Source organism: Cygnus olor, chromosome Z (assembly GCF_009769625.2).
Source record: "Cygnus olor isolate bCygOlo1 chromosome Z, bCygOlo1.pri.v2, whole genome shotgun sequence".
Taxonomy (NCBI): Eukaryota; Metazoa; Chordata; class Aves; order Anseriformes; family Anatidae; genus Cygnus; species Cygnus olor.
The window spans coordinates 58,016,981-58,041,927 of NC_049198.1; the positions used below are offsets into that span (position 1 = coordinate 58,016,981).

At 36.8% G+C, this 24,947-nt stretch overlaps 1 protein-coding gene across 1 annotated transcript in view; it reads left to right on the plus strand.

The window, feature by feature from the left end:
* The window catches only part of MAN2A1 (mannosidase alpha class 2A member 1), a 137,297-nt gene that overhangs the window by 27,374 nt on the left and 84,976 nt on the right, over positions 1-24,947 (plus strand). The window contains exons 4-8 of the mRNA XM_040541150.1: positions 6,968-7,139; positions 8,816-8,943; positions 10,802-10,975; positions 15,612-15,798; positions 23,210-23,387. Of these exons, the coding sequence (XP_040397084.1) occupies positions 6,968-7,139; positions 8,816-8,943; positions 10,802-10,975; positions 15,612-15,798; positions 23,210-23,387 (839 nt within the window). The remainder of the gene's footprint in view (positions 1-6,967; positions 7,140-8,815; positions 8,944-10,801; positions 10,976-15,611; positions 15,799-23,209; positions 23,388-24,947) is intronic.

The window sequence follows — 24,947 nt, forward strand, 5'->3', positions numbered from 1 at the left end:
GGGGAACTAGAACCAGAAAGGTAAAAGTGTGAGAACTCATGGATTGAGATAAAGACAGTTTACTAGGTAAAGCAAAGGCTGCATGCACAAGTAGGCAGGTGTTCATCTGCTCCCAGGAAAGCAGGGTTTGTTACATGTAATGGTTTCTTGGGAAGACAAATGCCATCACTCTGAATAACTGTTTTTTACCCTAATTTTATTACTGATCATGATGCCACATGGTATGGGACATCACTCCGACCAGTCTGGGCCACGTGTCCTGGCTGTGTCTCCTCCCAGCCCCTGCTTGCTTTTTCTTGCTGGCAGGGCAGCACCAGAAGATGAAAAGTCCTGGGCTCTGTGTAAGCACTGCTCTGTAACAACTAAACACATTGGTGTGTTATCACCAGTGCTTTCATCAAAAATCCAATACACAGCATTATGAGAGCTTCTATGAAGAAAATCAACTCTGTCCCAGCCAAAACGATGGCATGTTCCTTCTATAACTGTCTTCCAAAACAGAACACATTGGGTTGATTTCATCTGTACTGCCTGGCCTGTGTCATCAGTGCTCCGTACAGAACAACAGTTTCTGTTGCCCTTCTGGAAGCTCTCTTTGGATCTAACTTTCAGCTTCCTGACCTCCAGCCTTCTACTATATTCTTTACACCTACAGATTTCTGTCCTGCCTCCTCTAATCAGGCAAACAACTGCAGTAAGTTTTCACAGCCAGCACCATTTTGGTGTCTGATGAGCATGGGCATTGGTTACCATAACCTAGTGCTTCATTCATGCTGCAGAACCAGTTCTCCTTACCAAAAGTAGGCCAGAGAGCAATCGCATTTCATGAAATTGAGTATTGAAGTTACCCAACCACTTTCCATATCAAGATTATTCTGGTAGTTATTACCACTTTTCACTACAAATTGCATTCTCTTTCTGCATGCTAGACAAATCACATATCGTACATCGTGAGGATGCTGTTGGCCCAGGTGAGTACTAGCAAAGGCTGCTTTAGTCCTACTTCTTAAGAAGCAGGGTGTATCTGGAGGAGGCTCTCTCAGAGCTGCCAGTTATTTGTCTTCTGGGGCTAGCAAACTAAATAGCTCTGTAATGCTCTTGAAAATAGTGGAACAGAAGATGGATGCATCTCCAATTAGCTTCCAAATTAGGACAGCAAGTTACTGAGCTCACTGTGAGGTATGTGTTGACTATGTATTTGCAATGACACTTGAGATATTTTATCTTGTTTGGGAAATCAGAGGATAACTTGGACTTTCTCCAAGTCCAAATAAAAGGACATTTTTCCTCTCTCTGTATGACATTTTTCTCTGTCATGTTTGGAATAAAAAAGAAGTTCTTGAGTCAACAGAATTATTCGAAGATAGATAAGGCATAGATATGACTCTTAGCTTCACCATAGTTGGCCCAACCAACCCTTTTTCCTGGTTAACATCTTGTGTTGTCACTAAAGGAACTTCTGGTGCTTTCCCAGTATGAATTCCTGACTTAACCAGGAAGTATGTTTGCAATGTGGCTGTTCTTTAATTTTACAACTGAGTGGTGATGTCTCTTGGTGCGCTTGAGATCTCTGTTTAATGAAGTTCCATCCAATTCTATTCTGCCTTCTGGCTGATTTCCAAAGACGGGTGTGGGCCGTAATGAATTTTGCTTCTGAGATGGATTTTTACCAGCAGTCATTTATTTATCTTGGAGGAAGTCAGTCATTAAATCTATAATAAGTTACTACTTGTTCTTCCAGCTCTCTGAAAGATATCCTCTGTGTGGCTGCCCCTTTAATAATAAGATTGGAGGAATTCTTTGAAGTTATGAGAGCTGTCTCTTCTTTATGTTACAACTTTTTTCCTGAGTAGGTTATCCCCAAGGACTTGCCCAAAGTCTTAATTAATGTCACAGATATCTTTTGCCTTTCATCATACTGGTGGCCTGTTTTGGTTAGTATTTTTAATATAATATCTTACTACATGCCTTTAATATAAAATTATATCTGTCCTTTCACTTCCAGCAAGTAAAATCAAGAAATCTGCATCTCCTTGTGCATAAAACTTTCCATCGTGTTCAGAATTCTCAGTTGTTATTAAATAGTGTTAGAATGAGGTATGGTATGATAATGTTACCCTGGTATATATAGCCCCTTCCATTACCACACATGATTGTAAGACTGAATTGTTTGCTTTTGGAAGGAGTGTTATCACAGAAATCTCCAGACCTTTGGTAAGGACACTTCTGTGGAGCTGTCTGCAGTACGCAAATGCTTATTAATAAGCACTTGAAATAAGGAAAATGTATCTACAATAGGGGTGTAAAATCTCTTGTATAGCTAATGATTTCATTATTCCTTTCTCACAAAGGATTAAAAGGCATGGTGCAAAGAAAATGCTTTATGCCAGAAAAGCTTAAGGTATACCTACACTGTAACAATATACATGAAAAATATTTACCAACAAAAGAAGTTGCTTGGTAAAGATATAACTAGTAGCTCCAGAAGCTTTCATTTCTCTTTCCATTTTGTCTTTTCTCATCTGAGGCTACTTTTGCTTAAGCTTTTCATATAACCAGTTATGCTTGTGAAATCTGTAGTTGAAAGGCAAAGAAACTGCCTTGAAACAGAACCTATAGAGAAAGGGGAAAGGTACGCTTCAGTTTTAAGCTCTGTTTTTGGGAATGGCTTGTGCTCAGATGCTCTGAAACACTTGGTATAACTAGATTCTGATAAATATGGATTGCCTGCTTCCATATGATTGCAACCAGAACGTACAAAATTGGAGTCTCTGTGATTCTTCCTTCAGTAAATAATATATTTACCTATTGTTGGGAAAACAGATATGAGAATGGGTACCTCTTGTACTTCTGATCAGCATCAGGAATAATTCTCATTCAGTTGAAGGCAGTCGGTGAAGATTAGAGCACGTCACTAGCATGAGGTCAAAAGCCTTCAAAGATAACTGGTAAACCCTTCTAGCATTTATTGCTATGTTGACAGTGATCTCAAGTCTTTTCACTTAATTATTTTAGAATTGAGACTTGTGAGCTTTGTAATACGTGTTTGAACTAGATTAAAGTACTTTATTGCTGGATGCAGTTGTTACACACATAGTACAAGCAGCTTTTAAACAGAACTAAAGGAGGCTCATTCCCCCCACCCCCCAAATTTCTGCCCAACTAAAAATGCATGTGAAAGCGTATGTGCATATATCAGGTCCAAATACTGCTTTTAAAAAGTTCATTAATTATTTTTAACATCGGTAATTTTATCTTACTTCCACTCACATTAAGCCCTCTTTATTGTTTAAGATCATCTCTATTTCCCAGGTGGAAATCTGTATAGCTTTAAGAAGTTCATGGCAGTGATAAGATAAAAGAGGATTTAAGCATAAAGTTTTAATACACCACAGAGTTTCAGGTTTGTTTTCTTTCTGTAGACCAGATCTGGATATGTTTTTTGCATGACTTAGTTTTCCTGACATGTTTGGAATAGTAATTAAGATTGTTGTTCTAATCCACCAAAGTATAGGACCAGAATAGGATAACACTAAAGCAGAAATGAAAAAATGCTAGTTGAATTAAATCTGAGAAGTTTATCTTTAAAAATGTCAGACTGTAGACCATGAAATTGAAAGTTCATTGGCTGATATGTTGATGTTGTGTTTAATAGGAAAATTAAAATACAATTACTACTGTTCATCTAGAACTTGTTTTCTTCTTAATACAGAGCCACAGCATACACTTTTTTAGAAACAGAGAGCTGTCTATGAAGGCTATGTAAAGACTATACAATATAATCTGAGTGGTGAATACTTAATTTTTTTTACTGTAGAGGAAGGTGAGATCTAGGAATAGAATGTGAAACTGCAAGTTTTTTTTTTTTTTTTTGACATGCTGAATTACATGCTACCTCAGTTTTTATTGCTGGCTTCTCAATGTTTCTGTGGTTGCATATAAAGTGTTAGGCAACATTTAGGGAGATTTTTTTTTTTTTCCAATTTTGTCAGGACAGTTCCATTGGAAACTGAGAGTACAGTTACAGACAGCATGCTTTGATTATTGATCAGTACAAATGTTCTTTCTTTTTTAAGCTTTCCATGCTTCCTAAAACATATAGGCAAATAAGAAACAAGACATCCTTTTTCAACTTTTTGGAACAGTATACATGATCGTGTCTTCTTCCAGGAACTGGTTAGCTGAGTGTTAAACACAACTATAATACTAGTTTGTCTATTTGTGTTCTGATTTTGTTCTGAAACTTTGCTTGTTTCTCTACATTTGTGTATTAAGTAGAGCTTGAGGAAGAAAATTGAGCTGGAAAGTGTAGACAGCTATAGTGCCAAATCAGTTAGTGAAATGCTTCAGGATTTTTTGCACAACAATGAATTGCATTGACTTTTGGACGTGAATTGGATTCTGTCATGTCCAACAAAGAAAACTGTTTTAACATTAAAAAAGTGCATAGTGATGATAAATGGGGAGGCGGGAAGGTGGGGTTGGATGGAGGTGTGAGGGGGTAGGGGAAAGGATTCAGCTTTCCACACTTTTGAGGATAAATATGAGTAAGGCAATTGAAAGACAAGCAGCTTAACAGCACACACCCTCTACTGCTATCTATCACATATTCTTGCAGAAAGTGAAAGTAACTGGCAAAGTCCGGAATGCTCATTAAGTCAAAAGTAGCATAAGGACATTACAAGCAGTATTTTTTTTTCTTATTTACAATTTCACGTTGGCAAAGGTCCAACTATACATTTAAACCAACAAGAGTGATTTTGCTGATGTAACTAGCTTTAGTTTTGGTAATTGCAGCTTTAAGCTAATGAGGTAAACTGTATTAGAATTAAAATTTTCCTGGTCCAAATACACTGGTAAACCTTTTCTTTCAATTTGGGAATAAGCTCTTAGTTTATTAAGTATAAGAATGAACTTGAGTTGTACTAGATTAAGTGATGTTAGGGACTGAAATGTGAAATAATATATTTAACATGGTTTAGTCTTTAGTATTCAGCTTCTGGAAAGCAATTGCAAATTAATTCATTCATTGTTCTCTTCAGCTTTTGATAAATTTTTAAAAAAAATCCTTATGGCTCCGTGCAAAGTTGGGCAGTCTCCACAAGTAGCATGTTTAAGATCTATTGATTTATAATGAACTATATTAAGTGCAAGGTACCAGACATGGTAATGAAATTTCAGAGGATTTTCTGGTGGCTTGCAATTAATGCTATGAACACTTAAATTTTTCCTAAGACTTGCTCAAGATTCAGTATGCTAACCATGTTATACCTTTCCTCTATGGCTTAACTGATTATATATTAAAAATAAGTCCTTAAGCGTAACTCTGTTCTTCCTATATTATAATACGTTTTTATGCCAGCTGCTTTGTCATTTATTCCTATACTTTATCTATGTTGGTTTATTAATGAGTTTTTCAACAATGTTTTAAGACTAATTCAGTGTAGGTGTGCTTTTTTTTTTTTCTGCGATATAGTAGGGTAATAAAAGCATGCTAAAATAGTGTATTGTTATGATATATTACTGCATATGAAAAACATAGTATGGTTTCAATAGTTTCAGTTCATTCTGCATTAGTTTTGTGCTAGTATGTTATATCTTGCAGAATAAATTCCTAGTAAAAAAGCTATAAATTTGTAGTCTGCTACATGTGGCTGTTTTCATGTAAATATTGGTAAAATATTTCTTTGATTTATTAAAAGGTAAATGAGCATTACATTGGCTCTACAATTCTACCTAAGATGAATGTCATCTATCTATTATCCTTAAAATAAACCAGAGTACAAATATTGATTGAGAAGGGATATATGCAGTAATAAATTTAGACTTAAAATGATTTTATTAATACTAAAATCTTTAGCATTAATCTAAGTTATTTTTCAAACAATATTAACTCCATCCAGAAAAACTTAATGCTCATTAAGCAGACTGGGATTGAGTTAGAATAGCAGTGCATCCCCAGAGCAGAAATGAGAAGGAGAACTGGTAATCAGAGTGGAATCAATAGGGTCAGATTTATCTGGATAGCAATTTTCATGTTTAATGGAAGCTTTCACAAAATCTTAAAATATGGATGTTTTAGGGGTGATTTATAACTTCATTTGCTTTCTTCAGTAGTTACTGTATGTTCCTTAAACACAGCTTCTGAGAAGCTTTTGGCAGAACACTCATGCAATGCAAGACCTGGTGTGAAGAATATGAATATGCTCCTTTTGTATTAAGTAGACAGGTTTATCTGCTTCCTTTTCCTAGTTAGAGTTACAGAAAGAAGAACAGCCTTTCCATATTCTGGGGTGGAAGACGCATGTGCTTCTTCATACAAGGTTTTAGGGAGAGGTTAAAGAATTTCATGGAAGGCTCTACACTGCAAGGCCTGACTGCATGGTTGAAGTTGGATATTCATTTACTCTGTATCTCACTGAGTTGATAGCTTTCCTGATAAGGGATTGCAGCTGCAACATACTTCTTTTCCCAGTCATTGCTACGAAACCCCTTATTCATAAATGATGCTGGACATGTGCAGCAGGGTTTACTGCTGCTCAGGTAACCCCCATTTTATTTCTTTATACTCTTTGTGGGATACCGTTAGTGTCTCTTCATTTTCTCTTCAACATGTTGCTAGTAATGATTTCAGTCCAGTCATTTTACGTAGACTAGAGTGATGAGGTGCATTAGGAAATCGACAATTTAAAAATCTGCATATTCACAGCTGATCAAAGTACAATGCCTAATATTCCATATGTTTATACTTCAAGGCTATAAAGCGTCTAAACTTCATAAAGAAATTAACAACAAAACAAAAACAACAACAACAAAAACTCCCAGAGTTTAGCACTATAAGTTGTCCACAGCATGAAAAATTCAAATTTAAAAAATGCTTCACTTAATTATTTGAAGGGGATGGGAAGAAGGCAGGTCACTGAAAATGGAAAGCAATATACATTTCTTTTTTTTTTCTTTTACTTAGGTTGGCTGAAGACTTTTGATGATTACTTCAGAGATCAGACACAACATATCCTAAATAACATGGTTATAAAACTGCAAGAAGACAACCGAAGGAAATTCATATGGTCTGAGATTTCTTACTTTTCAAAGTGGTGGGATGGAATAGATAGCCAGAAAAAGGATGCCGTTAAAAGGTTTGAACACCTTTGCTGCTACTTACATTCCATGTGGCATGTTGTGGAACTTTGTGTGTAATTGACTGCATTGTAAACTTGAGATTCCACTTATAGTGCAGAATAATTAGAATAATCACCCTACTCAAATTCTGATTGTTTGTGTGTGTTTACTGTTTTTCATTTATAAAGTAGAACTGTTCAGACAGATGGGCCCCAATTACTAACTTCCCAAAAAGTTGAGTAAAAGTTTCCGTGTCCAACCTTTAAGAGCCATTCAGATTGAATGGGTTGTGATTACAAACTTAACTCCATTATTGGAAGTCATGTTAAAGTGCTGTTAATTGAATAATTTTTCATACTAGCTATTTATGTACTTCTTTCTTCAGTTACAACACAGTTATGAAATGAGAGACTGTTCCTTTTTAAATGTGCATTTTTGATAAACAAGTGGCAACTTCAATTATGAAGTAGTATATACCCTTTCTCTTCTTATTTCTTTTAAAAATTACAAGTCAAAATGGAATAAGTAAACAATTTGCCTAGACATTGAGACAAGAAAGCAAGCTGCTTGATAACCTTGAAGTAAGAATCTAGTTTATGGTACTTCAAAACAGCCTTTTTTTTTTTTTTTAATATACTTTGCCTCGAGACAGGATTCAACAGTCCTTAGCTCAGCTCTGTGATTCCCTTCTTCACATGCCCCCCTTCAAGGTGCATGGGATGCATTGGGGTAATGTAAGCCTCATAGCTCCAAAGCTTAAGTAACCCTGGAAGTCTTGAAAATGACTTAAAAACTATTAAAAGAATTATGTACAATGTATGAGTATTACAGTACAGTTGTTCATTTTTTGAGATGAAAAAAAAAAAAAGCCTTGGAACACTAACCAGTAAATGATACCACAGAACTATGTACCTTCTTGAGGGAAATCAGGTATTAAGTTAAACCGCTGCAACAGTTACAGAAACTGCACTAGAGGTTATTTTTGCTGCGTATTTTACGGTGCTTTTATTGGTATTACCTATAAAACGACTAATTTCTGATATTTACTGTATTTTTTTCTTGGATTCTTTTAGCAGTTATTACGCTAGTGTACAATATAATTAACAAGATTAAATTATTTAATTATAGGAACAGCCTGATGCTGGAAGCATGATAGTTATTTTTATTGACATCGTAATAGGGAGACTGGATCATCCTGTGATGTGTTTCAAGAAGGCATTTTAATAAGTGAGATGGTCCGAAGTGTTTATAGATATAATAAACTTTGAAGCTCTATCAAGCTCTCTAAAACAGTAAAAAGAACGGTAGATTAAGGATGGAAGATAGGAATAGTGCTTTAAATGTGCAGTGTCTAGGCATCTTGGTCAATTGGCCTTCAGCACTGTGCAACATACTGTTTTATTTTTTGTAGTCTGTGCATGAAATAGCTATCTTCCTGATTTAAACAAAAAATACTATACCACGTGCAGAAGAGGTAGTATTTTTTTGTTGTTGATGTGCACACATAGGCATTAAAAAAAATCACTGTATATTGATTTTTTCTTTGATCAAAAAATGCAGGCCAATGTCGGAAGTGACATAATTTAGATTTTTGCATTGTGTTCCTCGCAGATGCCTGTTGGGTATTCAGAAATTGATTTAAAAAATATCTTTTCATATGCAAGATTCTGAACACAATTTATATATTCTTCAGGTTAATAAAAGATGGACAATTTGAAATAGTAACAGGAGGATGGGTCATGCCTGATGAAGCCTCTGCTCATTACTTTGCTGTAATTGACCAGCTGATAGAAGGACATCAATGGCTAGAAAGGAACCTGGGTACGTAGATTGATCTAAAATATAACTGTGTTAATACAGCAAGTTACTTCATATCTCTCACGTCCTTAGCAGGCTTTCCTTACTCTTCTTGCCTGAAATGTTAAATCAGACCACTTACTGAAAGCCATAAGACTTAGTTTCCAGTATTGACATCTCTATTTGTGAAAATCATGACAAAGGTCTTCAAATTATTTAAAAATGTATGTTCCTGCTATTTGTTTGGATCCCTTCCGCAGGCTGTATTTATTAGGTTCTGTGTATTTATTAGGTTTTTAGATATTCTCAAAAAAAAAACCACATGAATTTTAGTAGTAGTTGTAAAGCCAAAACCCAACATAATGTTAGAATTGTTTGCGTTAAAAAGAAAAAAAGGCAACTCATTCACTTTCAGAACTTTGAGGAATTCTTGCAGTAAGGTTGACCGAATTGTTTTGGTTGTTGTAAAAGTTTTTTTTTTGGTTAGTTGCATAAATAGAGAATTCCTTTTACATTGGAACTATTTGTGTAGTGATTTTATTGATAACAGTACGTCATTAAATTATTTTGAAAAGCTGTTTCACTATGTTATTTTTAGGACAAGGTGGAATGCTCTTAAACTAAAAGAGAATAGATTTAGACTAGACATTAGATGGAAATTCTTTACTGTAAGGGTCATGATGCACTGAAACAGGTTGCCCAGAGAAGCTGTGGATGCCCCACACCCAGAGGTGTTCAAGGCCAGGCCGGATGGGGCCTTGGCCTACGTGATCTAGTGGGTAGCATCTCTGTCCATTGCAGGGGGATTGGAGTTAGACGATCTTCAAGGTCACTTCCAAACCCAAGCCATTCTATGATGATTCTTTCTTTTTTAGATTGCAATTTCTATAAATATAGCTTCTCATAGTTATAAGACTGTGGGGTAGAAGGGGTGGAAGGGAAGTTTAGTAAAAGGATAATACTGAATTGTTGTATTTTGTTTTTTTCTCTTTTTTTTTGATGAGAGAGCAAAAATGTATCTAAGGAACCATGTTGAAGAATCAGTTAAACAAGAGTTAGATACAGCTTCTTTACTTACTAATATGAAATTTACTTGCTAAGGTTTAGGTTGGATATTAGGAAGAACTTCTTTACCAAAAGGTTTGTTAGGCATTGGAATGGGCTGCCCAGGGAAGTGGTTGAGTCACCATCCTTGGAGGTCTTTAAAAGATGTTTAGATGTAGCCCTTAGTGATACGGTTTAGTGGAGGACTTGTTAGTATTAGGTCAGAGGTTGGACTAGGTGATCTTGGAGGTCTCTTCCAACCTAGATGATTCTTTGATTCTGTGAAATTCAGGGAAAAGGCAATAGTAATTGGTATGATTCTAATAATTGCCATTCAAGTAAATAAATTCATTTTGAAAGAAAAGATAGTCCCAAAGCCAACAAAGGTTAAAATTATTTAAATTAAACTGAAAATTCAACAAGTTACAACAGCTGTCTTCATTTGTTCATTTTCTTTCAGCTTTTCTTTCCAATTATAACATCTGGAAACTACTTAAATGAAAAAGATAATGTTTCGTTATGATTCCATGTAAAGATGTTTGAGACAAAATTGAAATAGTATAAAAGTGTAGAGCACTAATCTCAGTGTTTTTTAAATGTAATTAGAATACCTTACCTCTTAGATATTTGATTTTTTTCATAAGTAATTATCTGTTTAATTCTAGATTGTTAATTCCAATGTGTGTTTTGCAGGAGGCTTAATACTCAGCTGTGCATTTTCTTTTATTTTCTTGGAAATTTTATCTGTAGTGGTTGGACTTGAGTTATATTGGTATAACTTTGTTTGGGTGAACAGTAAAACCTTTTCCTCCTCTTAAACTTCTTACCTTGTCAACAGGAGTGAAACCGAAGTCTGGTTGGGCAGTTGATCCTTTTGGGCATTCACCAACAATGGCCTATCTACTGAAACGCACAGGATTTTCAAATATGCTTATACAGAGAGTTCATTACTCAGTTAAAAAACATTTTGCAACTCAAAAGACACTAGAATTTTTTTGGAGACAGAACTGGGGTATGTATTTTTCCGTTATGTCAATTTATTTTATTAGTTTATGTAGGTAAAATATGGAGTTAACTTGAATAAATACTCTGGAAATCTTGACAGAACGGCTTGTTTAGAGAAGTTAGTCTAGAATTAAAAAAAGTATGTGTATATAAATGTTAGACTTGCAGTTCTTTAAAAAAAATCATCTTGTTCAAAAGCTTTGGGGAATCTTTGTGTAACAAAAAAGGAAAAGCTGTGTGTTAGGGAAGGGGTTAAAATATGAAAGCTGTGGTGTTGCTGTTGCTCCTCAGATCTTGCTGTTACTTCACTTTCATGTGTTTTTACTTTCTCTAATATTCCTTCTCCTATCCCTCTTATGAAATATTTATAGGGGAAGGGGAAGTGTTTTTTATGGTTTTTAGTTTGTTCTGCTACCTCCCAGTTAACAACTTTGAACAAAGGTTCACCTTCCTGTGAAAAAGCATATAAAAAGTATGTTTTATTTTATTAGAATAAATATAATTGCTTTCTTGTAATTTGTATGTTACATAGTTTGAAGGCATAAGTAATGTAGTAACTACATTTTAGTAGACTGTGTCTGTAAATGAATGTACTTTTCTGTGTGAATTTCATTTTGCTTAGTGTACCGTACCAGCATTCTAATAATATGGTGAATGTATGTATTGGAGGTTTTCTTTCTGCTTTTTTAAATAAACTAATATGTCACAGCTTTATCAATATTGGGTAAAACAAGTTTCTTTTGTACTTACTATTGAAAGGTCATGATGATTTTGAAGTTCAACAGTTTCTGTATATTTTTAATGGGAGGTTATAACGGAGTGAATATTCAAATAAAGTAATCCGCACAAGTAAACTTTTCCTGAGGTAAACATACAACTGTGAAAGAAATTCTGTTACAAAAATGCTTCAGAAGTTTTTATTTTAATGTTGACATATGCCACTTGGTTTACATATTGCTTAATTGACGTGCCATTTTAAATAGTTGCATATAAAAATCCTGTGTATGATATAGTCTAATGTTTTGGCTTCAGAAGGCTTTCAAAAGAGATCAAAGATCACTGATCTGGTATAATATGTAGATATGTTACTTGAGATAGAGAACTCCCACAGTTGAAAGGTAAATGTATATATTCATGGACAATGACATTTTAAGTCACAAGTAGTAGTCAAATAGTTTTTAACAAAGGTCTGGAGTATAAATGCAAAGGTTTAGGATTACAAGGTTTTAAAGAGTATTTTCTTAAGTATTGTTGACATACTTTTCTTGGGAGCCAGGTTCCTTAAGATGTAAACAACAGTCATCCCTTTTTTCAACATAAACTCACTTGAACTCATAGAATGGTTTGAGTTGGAAGGGACCTTCAAGATCATCTAATTCCAACACCTTTCATTGGACCAGGTTGCTCAAAGCCCCATCCAACCTGGACTTATATATTTCCAGGGATGGGGCATACACTTCTCTGGACAACCTATTCCAGTGCCTCACCACTCTCAAAATAAAGAACTTCTCCCTAATATCTAATCTAAATCTAGTCTTTCTTAGTTTAAAACCATTAACTCCTTGTCCTTTCTCTACACTCTCTGACAAAGAGTCCCTCCTCAACTTTCCTGTAGGCCCTCTTTAGGTACTTGAAGGCTGCTGTAAGGTCCGCCCTGGAGCCTTTTCTTAACCAAAGATGAACAAACCCAACTCCCTTAGCCTGTTTTCATAGGAGATGTGCTCCAGCTCTTTGATCATCTTCGTGGCCTTCCTCTGGACTTGTTCTAATACTTCCATGTCCTTCTTGTGCTGGGGGCCTCAGAGCTGAACACAGTGCTCCAGGTGGGGTCTCACAAGAGCAGAGTAGAGCTGATGAAGCTGGCTGATTGGCTGGAATTCCTTTGTGTTGCTCTTCAGGTGCTCTCCTGCTGACCCGTGACTCTTCTGCAGGCTCTGGGCATCTATCGCTGACACTGGCATCAAATGGGGAGGAGTGGGATGGAGTGAGGTTTCCCTCCCCTGGTAACTCTAGTTTAAGTTTTCCACCCATGGTAACTCTAGTTTAAATCCCTCTTAACCATCTTCCAGCTTGGCAAGCCCATGACTGAAGATGCTCTTGCCCTTTTCTGAGAGGTGGAGCCCATCAGCCCCCAGCAGACCATGTTTCTCAAAGTGAGTCCTGTCATCTAAGTAGCTGAACCCCTGTCTGAGGCAACAGTCCTGTAACCATCTGTTGATTTGCCAGATCTGACTGGCCTTTTCATAGAATCATTAAGGTTGGAAAAGACCTTCAAGCTCGTCTTTTTTGTCTGCACAGCTTTTGAGCCACTCTGCCCCAAGCCTGTAGCATTGCATGGGGTTGTTGTGGCCAAAGTGTAGGACCTGGCACTTAGCCATGTTCAACCTCATCCCATTGGCCCCTGCCCATTGACCCATCCTGTCCAGGTCCCTCTGCCCTCCGGCAGATCGACGCTTCCCCCCAACTTGGTGTTGTGTGCAAACTTACTGAGGGTGCACTCAATTCCCTCATCTGAATCATCAATAAAGATATTAAAGAGGATGGGCCCCAACACTGACCCTTGGGGAACACCACTGATGACCAGTCACCAGCTGGATTTCACTCCATTCACCACCACTCTCTGGGCCCAGCTATCCAGCCAGTTTTTTACTCATTCAAGAGTGTACCTGTCCAAGCCATGGACTGCCAGCTTCTCCAGGAGGATACTATGAGAGATTGTGTCAAAGACTTTGCTGAAGTCTAGGTAAACTACAATCCCCTTCCCTTTGACCGGCAGGACTGATGAAAAAACTGTCCATTCTCCCAAGTCCTTTACTGCTGCTCCAGGGCTTTATGATCCATCTTGATGCTCTGCTGACAGCTCCTGACAGCATCACTGGTGCCCATGTGGAACAGCAGCAGTGAATAATAGTCGTTAGGCTGTATGAGTCTCATTAGTCTCTTGGTGACATCCCTGATACGAGCCCCTGGTAAGCAGCAGACTTCCCTCAAGAGTGGATCGGTTTGGCGGCTGGGTGTCTCTCTACCTCTCAGGAGACAGTTGCTTATGACTATACTGCATCGCCTTTCCTTAGTTGCAATGATTGTTATATAGGGAGCGGACCAGGCTGCCTTACTCAGCTCCACGCACTCCTTGCAACGGGTCTTTCCCTTTCAGTCTGCAGAAGGGTGAAGTGGATCTGTAAGGGCACCTCAGGCTTTGGGGAAGACTCTTCCTCCTGCTGGTCCTTGCTGTTGCCAGCTTCCACTCTCCAGTGTTACTGCCCACCTCCTCAGTACCCATTCTATGAGGGCCAGTGAGGGAGGTTTTGGCTGTTTGGTCATGGGCTGTGGGTCCCCTGCCAACTATGCTAGGATCCAGCTGCCTAACTCCTCCTCAGCCTCCCTGATGCCATGCAACCTTCTCAAAGTCTCCTGCAGCTTGGCCACCAGCTGCAGGAGGTCTTCCACCTGGGCACACCTTTTGCAGGCAGGTCTGCCCCAGGGGAAAGTTCTAGGCACTTCCAAAAGTCAGAGGTTTGCACCTCATCTTCACCCCTCAGTAGCTTTGACTGAATGGAGGTGTCAACCACCGCTGGGGCAGACAGTGCAGATCGTGCAGCCATAGTCGCAGCCTTTGCCCTGAGATGAGTGCTTACCATTCTGCCTTGAGGATCAGGTACAGTGAGTGCTCTTGGCCTGGGCAAGTCTGGGCGTGGGGCTAAGGTCTTGTGCCTCCTTCTCGGCCAGTGGTAGGTCCTCTCTTGAAGGGTGCCGTGCTATGCCATGCTTTGTTCACCGCGCTCCTGGTTGCTCATGCTCCTTAGGGACTGCTTGTGGGGGGTGGCTTCGTGGAATAGGTAATTGGTATTTAGGGATTTTACCATGTGAGTAAATGTAAGGGTCACTTAAGCCTTACAAGAACTTCAGATTCTCTTTAAAATTAAATTTTGAAAGACCTTCTTGTGAGACTTGACAAAATTTGTGTAGATCTCTAGTTCTGGTGAGCTAAACTTTAGTAGATGTATTGACTAGTTGGAAAATTTAAGATTTCAGAGTTAGTCTCAGGACTGCATAGAAGTATATGCACTTCTATGTACATGTACATAAAATCTATGTATAGGTATGTAGAATGATAATTTAATGAAGTTGTGTGTTTGAGAAATTGAGATATTGCTAAAGTTGACCAATTCAGATTTTGTGCTAAAATGAGAATGACAACACCTGTTTTTGGTGGTTTTTTTTCTTTATTTTTTAAAGTTCTTTTGGAGGTATGTTGCATTTGTTTTATTTATTTATTTTTAATTTATTTTGCTGTTACTCACTTGAAGTATAAAAGATGATTTTTATTCGTCTCTAAAATTCTGGAAATAACGAGATTTATCTGTTTGGAAAAAAAATAACATTATTGTCATATCTTTCTAAAGCTGCTAGTGCTTGATTAGGATTCTGATCTTTGTTGTATCTTATATTAGACTCTTTATTACGTAAAACAGAAACAGAGAAAGTTTCTTCTCTACATAGACTCCAGATACGGATATTCAAAAGAAGGAATTGTCTTGGTCTGATGTTTTTAATGCAGTTCTTCGATTAAGATCATGGAAATGATTTAGTTTTGGCAAACTTGAGAGCTCATAGTAAAAGTGTGCTCGTTTTAATTCCAGATTTGGGATCCAGTACAGATATCCTTTGTCATATGATGCCTTTCTATAGTTATGATGTTCCTCATACTTGTGGTCCAGATCCAAAAATCTGCTGCCAGTTTGATTTCAAACGTCTTCCTGGAGGAAGAGTAAGCTGTCCATGGAGAGTTCCACCAGAAGCCATTCATGCTGGAAACATTCAACACAGGTACAGTTTTTACACATTGTGAAAAGGAAAAACTTAAAAAGCTGGTCAAAGATATGTATTATAGGATGTCGCTTCAAATCATCTCACTTTCAAATACTTTCTTTTCCCTATTTTTATCCCTTCTGGTTCACTTTGCTTATGTTCACCTCAGAAATCCAAACAGCAAAGTTGTTGTGGTTTGTTTGTTAGTGAGTTGATAGCACAAACCTTAAAAGAATCTGGAGTTGCATCAACTTTCCTGGTTTCTTTGTTTTGTTTTTGCATGAAAGATCTTTCCTACCACTTTTTTTTTATTATTATTTTTTTTTTTTTTAAACTACTGATCAGAATTCTTGTCTAACTTGACACATCTCAGGATCTGTATTTGGTCAAGGCAGTACTGTCAGCATCAGTGAGCATTTTACTGCTCTGCAGTACCAGTATATTACAAGTTAAAGTATGTAAGTGGCTTTTGGGTGCAGGTGGCTTATTATCTGCTACAGTGTCAGCTGCTGGAGTATCAGAATAATTGTAGGTGGTCATAGTTCTCAAAATTCTTTGAAACTTCCTTAAGTATGAAAAGCAGAAAAAACAATATGCAAGGAGTTAATGCTTTGCATCTTTATCAAATATCTTTACTGTTCTTTATTTTACTGTGTATCCATAGGTTTTAGCTACTTTGATGTGGGCCAAAGTCATAATTAATATGCATTTTATAATATTTATGCTTATACTTTAGAAGATACAAAACATTCTGTTTAGAGGGTTCTTTTTAAGGTCATTAGATGTAACATTCTGGTAGTGAGCAATAAATGAAAGCAGCATGGAAATAGAGCTTTCCTGATTTTTGGCTATAAATTTATTTAGCACTATAATTGAGATTTGTATAATCCCCCCAAATCTATATTTGGTTTTTACTAATCCACTGGCAATAGGCTTCAAGTACAAAATCCAATTGATATATAAAGATATAAAAAAAGATATAAAAAGATATATAACTCGTGGTTTACTGTAATTTTTGTGAATAGACAGTGATTTGTCTCCTGCCTGTGGAAGACTTCTGGGATAGCATGGTTTAGTATGCTGTAACTGCAGTACAGTCAGGTATTTTCCATGGTATATCCTCACAGTAATTGACAACCTGTGGCCTAGGTTTCCTGGACTGGAAACTTTAAATGAATCTGTGTCCTGTGTCTTACGTGTCCTGTGTCTTACATGTCGTGTTAAAAAAAAATAAAAATAAAAAAATGAAATTTAATCAAATTCAGGTTTTTCAAATACAAATATTGATTATTTTTTTTAGCACTGGTCAGAACCAAATTTTAAAGTTTTAAAAAGCCACTTCTCCATTTTGAAAATAAATAAATTGAAGATGGAACAGCTAAAGGTTTTTGCAGAAAGAGATTGTATTCTATGGTCCTGTTTACTGTCTTCAGGCCTTGTATAACTAAAACCATTTGTGAATTCAAGAGCTGGAAATGTAGTCAGGTGTTTAAAATTATTGTAAATTGCTGAGTATGTTGCATTACAGACAGAGGGATGACTTAGGTTTTAGTCTTGATGCTGCGGTTTTGAAGTGAGCTGCTGTCATCAGAAATGTGATTTGTGATGATGACACATTAAAATATAACATAATTGTAATATTTTAGAGGTGGAAATGATAAGAGAAAGTAATTTGAAAGTAGAAAAATGAAAGTTGAAGGTGATGAGAGCAGTAGATAGAAGAATCATATCGAGATAGCTAGTGCTTATCAATAGTAAAAAAAGGCTCACATCTTTAGGTCAGTTTTAAAAAGTAAAATCTTGAATAAGTATCACAATTATTGGAGTCAAATATAAGTATATGAGCAACAGTTCTTGTTTAACAAATATTTGGAATATGTAAGCTATAAGAGTAATGTAGACAGCCTGCTTGGAATGTATTTTAATTAATTAATTAATTAGTTTATTTATTTTGTCTTAATTTATCTCTGAGTTTCCAAGATGCAACTTTTGCGTAACAATCTAAATTAGACCTTGTGTAAGAAATGATTGTTTCATCACGTCACATGGAATCAATAAAAGAAATGAGGTGAACATATAATGAAGCTATGATCAATCCACAGTTATGAAGGTATGATCATCCACAATCATCATTGTGGATGTGGTCTACCTTGAATTCAGTAAGGCTTTTGATACCGTTTCCCACAACATTCTCCTCAAGAAACCGGCTGCTCGTGGCTTGGACTGGCGTACACTTCGTTGGGTTAAAAACTGGCTGGATAGCCGGGCTCAAAGAGTTGTGGCGAATGGAGTCAAATCCAGTTGGAGGCCGCTCACTAGTGGAGTCCCCCAGGGCTCAGTACTAGGGTCAGTCCTCTTTAATATCTTTTTCGATGATCTGGATGAGGGTATTGAGTGCACCCCCAGTAAGTTGGCAGATGACACCAAGTTAGGTGCGTGTGTCGATCTGCTCAAGGGAAGGAAGGCTCTGCAGGAGGATCTGGATAGGCTGGACCGATGGGCTGAGGCCAACTGTATGAAGTTCAACAAGGCCAAGTGCCGGGTCCTGCACCTGCGGCACAACAACCCCAAGCAGTGCTACAGGCTGGGAGGTGAGTGGTTGGAAAGCTGCCTGGCAGAGAAGGGCCTGGGAGTACTGGTTGATAGTCGGCTGAATATGAGCCAGCAGTGTGCTCAGGTGGCCAAGAAGGCCAACAGCATCCTGGCTTGTATAAGAGGCAGCGTGGCCAGCAGGTCTAGGAAAGTGATTGTCCCCCTGTACTCGGCTCTGGTGAGGCCGCACCTCGAGTACTGTGTTCAGTTTTGGGCCCCTCGCTACAAGAAGGACATGGAGGTACTCGAGAGAGTCCAGAGAAGGGCAATGAAGCTGGTGAGGGGTCTGGAGAACAAGTCTTACGAGGAGCAGCTGAGGGAGCTGGGATTGTTCAGCCTGGAGAAGAGGAGGCTCAGGGGAGACCTCATCGCTCTCTATAGGTACCTTAAAGGAGGCTGTAGAGAGGTGGAGGTTGGTCTGTTCTTCCATGTGCCTGGTGACAGGACGAGGGGGAATGGGCTAAAGTTGTGTCAGTGGAGGTTTAGGTTGGATATTAGAAAGAAATTCCTTACGGAAAGGGTTGTTAGGCATTGGAATGGGCTGCCCAGGGAAGTGGTTGAGTCACCATCCCTGGGGGTCTTTAAGAGACGCTTAGATGTTGAACTTAGTGATACGGTTTAGTGGAGGACTTGTTAGTATTAGGTCAGAGGTTGGACTAGGTGATCTTGGAAGTCTCTTTCAACCTAGACGATTCTGTGATTCTGTGATCAATTTGAAGTATACCAGGTCTCAATATGACCTCTGAAACTTAATCTTTTGCATCAGTTTTCAATAGACAACTGGAAACAGTACATAACTTGGTGTCTAACGCAGAATTGAAATAGGATGATAGGTATCTAAAAAAAAAAAAAAAGCTAACACATTGTTTTTGAGTTGGGCCTGGCTTATTTATGTTTGATATACTAAAAAGAACATGGGCATTTCCATTTTTAAAGCCTGGTTTCAAATAAATACATTAAAATAAAACAAATGCTGTTTTGCTGGATAATGCTAAAAATATTTCTCATTTTAATAGACAAAGTTGGAATATTGTAGGCAAGCAAAAACTTTTCTGATTGGACCTGTGTAACAAAACAAGTTTTGCAGTTCTTATGAAAAAGGGATTTGAGAAATAAAGGAGTAATTGGAAAATCTCTCTCTACATTGTAAGCTTTCCAAGGCAAAGATTTGTAGCACACTAATCTGTCTCACATCTCTGGTTTGTTTTTTAAGACAGGAAAAATACAAGAGGTCTATTCTACGTGAATCTGAATAAAGTAGTATTTGATATACTTTTCATTAATTCATAGGCGAGGTTTAGGTCACTGACCTTTTTTAATGCTAGAGTTGCAATTAAATTGGTAAAACAGATCTTGAATATTCAGGTAGGATAGCTTTTAATTTCAATACTGTTATGGCTAAGCATATGTACTGAAGAAATATTCAATTGAAAACTTAATACTAGTATCTGTTGGATTTATAATTGACCTGCAACTTTAATTGTGATTTGATAGGAAGAAATGAAACAGCAGCCTATTTGAAAGTCTGTACTTGTGTAATTAAACTTCAGAACAGTGTAGGTTATAAAGATTGTTGTTGCATATGACCAGTCTTTCAGCTGCATCTTTATGTTGAATTCTGAAGTTCTATCTTTTCAGCAAACAACTTGTATCTGTGTTGTAAGATTGGTTACACCAGCAAGAAAACAAAACAGTTTTTTTTTCCCTCCTTGTATAGAAATGAGTTGTTTTTGTTAGGGGAAGCATGGCTTGTTTTGGTGTATATGTCTCTTTCCCATGCATGGAAATAGGAAAGAATGTATACTGCAAGTTCTGTACTTCAGAGAAGTAGAAAATGGGCTTTCTCTCTCTTCCCGTACTGTTCAAAAAACAATTTCACCATTCAGCTTTTTTCTGTGTGTGATTGATCACACCGCTCAACATGCAACTGGCAAGTAGAATTGTACTGATGTGGCATTGGTGGTTCATGATTGCATTTGATTGCCAATTCTTGGGGTTGGCACCCTATTAGGAAGTAATTATCCTGCATTAAGATTCCTTCACAAAATCACCTAAACAGCAAATTGCAAATCATCCAAATGGTTTTGTTTTCTAGTTGAGATTACAGAGCAAGGAGTGAGGCCCTAGTGCTTAATGTGCTATATAGGCTTAAGTAATAGTCACGACTTTACAGTTCCTGTTGTCAAACGTGTCACCTTGGACGTGCTGTTAGCTGGTGCAAAATCTCTTGTGATTCCCACAGACAGATGGCTGCTGTTCCTCTTCTGACAGAAGGAGGAGGTAAAACAGCCTTTTAAATTGGTTTTGATATGTTATAAACAAATATTTGGAATTTCTGTGTTAAAAGGAAAGACTTGTGACGTGAAGAGTTTCTCATGATTTTTCAAACATGTTAAACATTCAGAGATAATCTGAAGGCTTCCCAAAGAAAGATGAAAATTATTCTTGATGTTGTTACTGACTTGTTCTATTAATACCATATTGATGTAAATTCAGTATTGCCAACTTAAGGTGCAGTTAGGATTGCTCTGAATACTAAGAACTGCGTAATGTATCTCGCCAACAATTAGTAGAATTTTTAACTTTATGAAAGCAAAGTTGTTGTAAAGCAGAAGCCTTTAAAATGGAGTTGCTGCTGATATGGTATAGTTATTATTACAGGGATAGAAAAAATTTATCATGTCTAATCCACTTGGTTTCCAGATTTTTATTCAGGTGTGTAGGATAAAAATATATCAGAATGCACCTTTACCTAAGGGGAAAGAATTCATGAATCATGGTGGAATCTCAGGTGTTTGTTTTGTTTTGTTTTTTACAGATTTTTTTCATCTTCAGCAAATTCTGTCCGAGTGTTCCTGATGACTCTTTCATCAGAAATAATTTCTTCTAATTGAAATAAAATAATAATTTAAGAAGTTGAGAGCAACTTTTCTGTTAATAATAATAACAACAACAATAAATTTATTATTATATTTTATTATTAAATTATTAACAATGAATAAATGTTATTAATAAATTAATATAATAAATAAACAATAAATAATTTGTAGTTGTTGTTATTAGGTATACCTGACTTGATAGATCAAAGTTTTCATTGGTGTTTTGCAATGAAACTGATATGAAACTTGTTTGCACTGGATCCCACTGCTGCCCTAAAATTATCTTAAGTATTCCATATATTAAAGTAGTTTGAAGAAACTGTGAACAACACTGATGAATTTTGCAGTAGATTTGGGGGAGGTAGGGGGAAAACAACTAGAGGAGGACTTTGAGAGATGCCAAAGACAAATATCCTGTTAACTATAACCTTTCTTAGAAGTCCTTTTTTTTTTTTTTCCAAGAGATTCTAAAATGAAGTATTTTTCTAACAATAGAATGTATGGAAAGTTTAGGCAGGCTTCTTATAAGGTCGAATCAAGTCTTCTGTTACACCAGTTGTTGTATGGGTTGTGTGGAGAAGAAGACTTTATATTAAAATCAGCATCTTGTTGAAAGTTGTGGAAAATACTGATAAATACTTGGTAATCTGAGCTATAAATTAGGCCATAGACAGAGGAGAGAGGCAGGAGGAAAGCTGCCGGTTGGGTGTATTCTAACATCAGCAGAATTGCAGATCTTCAACTGAAGATTTTGTGCTGCCTTCTTCCTCCCTCCAGTGTACATTCAGACCTTGTGTTTACTCAATACTTTTAAAATCTGATAAGCAGATGGACAGACCTTGACCTGTTGATCAAATAAATATGGGTTTCAAATATACTGAATTTGTTTTGGTTCTTGCAGAAGTGTTTATATCTTTGAGTATGAATTCAAAGTAAATGATAGTGGACCACTTAGGAGACTTCTGGACAAAAAGCTTATTGGAATATGGAGTTTGCTGCTGTTCTCTCTTTAACACTTTTTCTCATTTATGTCTGTTTTCTCATATATATTAGTATTTATATTATGCTTTATACTCCTTACTAGCATTATTCCCATAACTTTATTTACAGAGGATCAACATTTGAAGATTTTGATAGGACTGTGTTTATGGGGGAGGGAAATGGATCTTTTCAGCAACCCAGACCTCAGACTTTTAACTCTTAATACTTGTAATATTCTGCTTAATGAAAGAACTTATATTTTCCTTGCCAAAGATTGAATGGGTGCCAAAGGAGAATTTCACTGGCTTTTCTGTGTTTCGTTTTTTTGTTGTATTTTTTTGTTTGTTTTGTTTGTTTTAAGGCTCTTTTTTTTTTTTTTTTCTTCAAGGTTAAGAGGACTTGACTGTAAGACAGGCAAGAAGTTGTCTGGAGGGGGAGGAGTAATTATTAGCAGTGGTCTTCCACCAGATTTTTTTTTTGCAATGCTGGAGGCTGGAGTTCCTCAAAGATTAATTTATGGGTATTTTTTCTCTCAAGGACATGTAGATATGAAGCAAGGTGTCCATGGGAATTACAAGAGAGAATGAGAAGAGCTTGCTTATTATTTTAAATAAAGGCTAGAGAGGATTAGGATTGTTATCTAAATATAAAACAGGTAAACATAATTTAAACTGAAGGTTACTTTTGGCACAGGAACAAATTGATGAAGACTGACCTACAGTTTAAGATAGAGCTTGATAAGCTTATTGGAGGATTTAATTAGCATAATGTCTGCAGCAATAGTTGGTTGAGTGTGGTGTCCCAGTGGAGGGAATTGCATCCAGCTTTTTGTTACAAAGTGAAACAAAAAGTTTTGTATGTCTTGTTTAGGGTTACACTAATGCACAATTTGATATCCAAGAATTGTTTCAAATACTGAACTTTATTCTTCTGTCTTCTGAATTGCATTATGTTTTGTTTTGTTTTGTTTTTCCAAGGGCTTGGATGATTTTAGATCAATACAGAAAGAAGTCAAAGCTTTTCCGTACTAAAGTTCTGTTGGCTCCACTAGGCGATGATTTCCGCTATGCTGAGAGCTCAGAATGGGATCAGCAGTATCAGAATTATCAGAAGCTGTTTGATTATATGAATGCTCATCCTGAATTGCATGTTAAGGTAAATGAATTTTTTTTTCTGGATTGTGGAGAAAACAGTATTTATTAGTATTTTATTTTATTTTTTTTTAATTTATTTACCTAGTATGTAATAGAAGGTTAGTTTGTTTAGACAGATTTATTTTTTTTTAGCTTTAACACTTCCTTTCCCTCTAAAGGAAAAACTTCGCTAGTGAAATTGCCTGCTTGAAACCTATAAATAATATCCAAACTAGATTATTTTAGAAAACAGTTCTTTGGGTTTGATTTGTTTACTAGTATTCTCCCCCCGGCCCCAGGCTTCAGGCTTGGTTATTTAAAACTCACAGGGTTTGTTTTTTATTTAAAAGTTTGTTATTTAAAATTATTTGTATTATCAGAAGATAAGGAAACTTCTGTTGCTTTGCTTGTGTCCTCTTGGTTTTATGTCATCTGGTGGCAACAAACAGAAAAAGAAAACAGAGAGGCCATTGCTGGCACGTTGTTGAATACAATAAAATTGAAGACTAACCTGACTACAAAACAAATGAATTACGAGATGAGACAATATTTTAAATCACTGTCTTTGAGTGTTAATATACATATTCGTACATTCTGATGTGTAAACTGGGTACTTCAAAGACTTGTACTATAGATGCTTTCTGTGCTCTGACACCTTTAAATCATTTTTCAGTGTGGGAATGAATGAGAGGTAGTGGAACATAGACTTGTTTTTTCTCGAGTATCAATTGAGAGCATTATTGCTGCTTTCATGTTTGGGCTTTTTAAACGTGGTCAACTCTTTTTCACACTTCTTTTTTTTTTCAGTGTGTGTGTACAGTGTTCCCCACACATACCTTCTCTTTTCCCATGCATCTAATAATGGAGATTTGAGTAGTGCATTTGTTCTTCCTGCTGGCTTCTGGACTACGTGATACAGATGGCATGACAAATGTGAATGTTTGCTGTGCCTTAGTGGAAGGAGATAGGCCTGGAAAGTAGTCTTTGCTCATCTTGCAGTCACGAGCTTTACTAGAATGTACAGGTAGTTACTCTTCACACACTAACAACAATACTTCATTCCTACTAACCTGTGCTATGTGAATTCTTCATTGGGACAAAAGTTGAAGGCTCTAGCTCTGTTTTTGTTCTTCAAAGACTGTGTCTGGAAGGTTCTGCTTGACCATTTTCAGGTTATCTAGGAGTCTACTTCATTAGCCTTGGCTTGTCCACCTCAATTAAAGCCTTGGTGATCACGTCAACCCTTGCATCCTTGTAGAAGTATGCTCCTTATTTGTGTATGTAGTTGTTTTTTTTTCCTTTTTATTATTATTATTATTTTAGTTTTTAAAACAGGTGTCGTTTATGCTTGGAAGTATGAGCTTAGCAGCAGCAATTTCACCTTCTGCTGCAGTTTCGTTAGTGGAGTTTAATTTCACAGGCAATTAAGAGGTCAAGGTCAACTTTCTAAGAACCTTGATTATGTAAAGGTTCTGTGTAAAGAGTTCACAGTTCGTCCTTAAGAGCTTTGTTGTCTAGGATATTACTGCTTAAACAAAGGACTGTCTACTCTGCCTCTCTAATCTTATTTACCCTTTCAGTC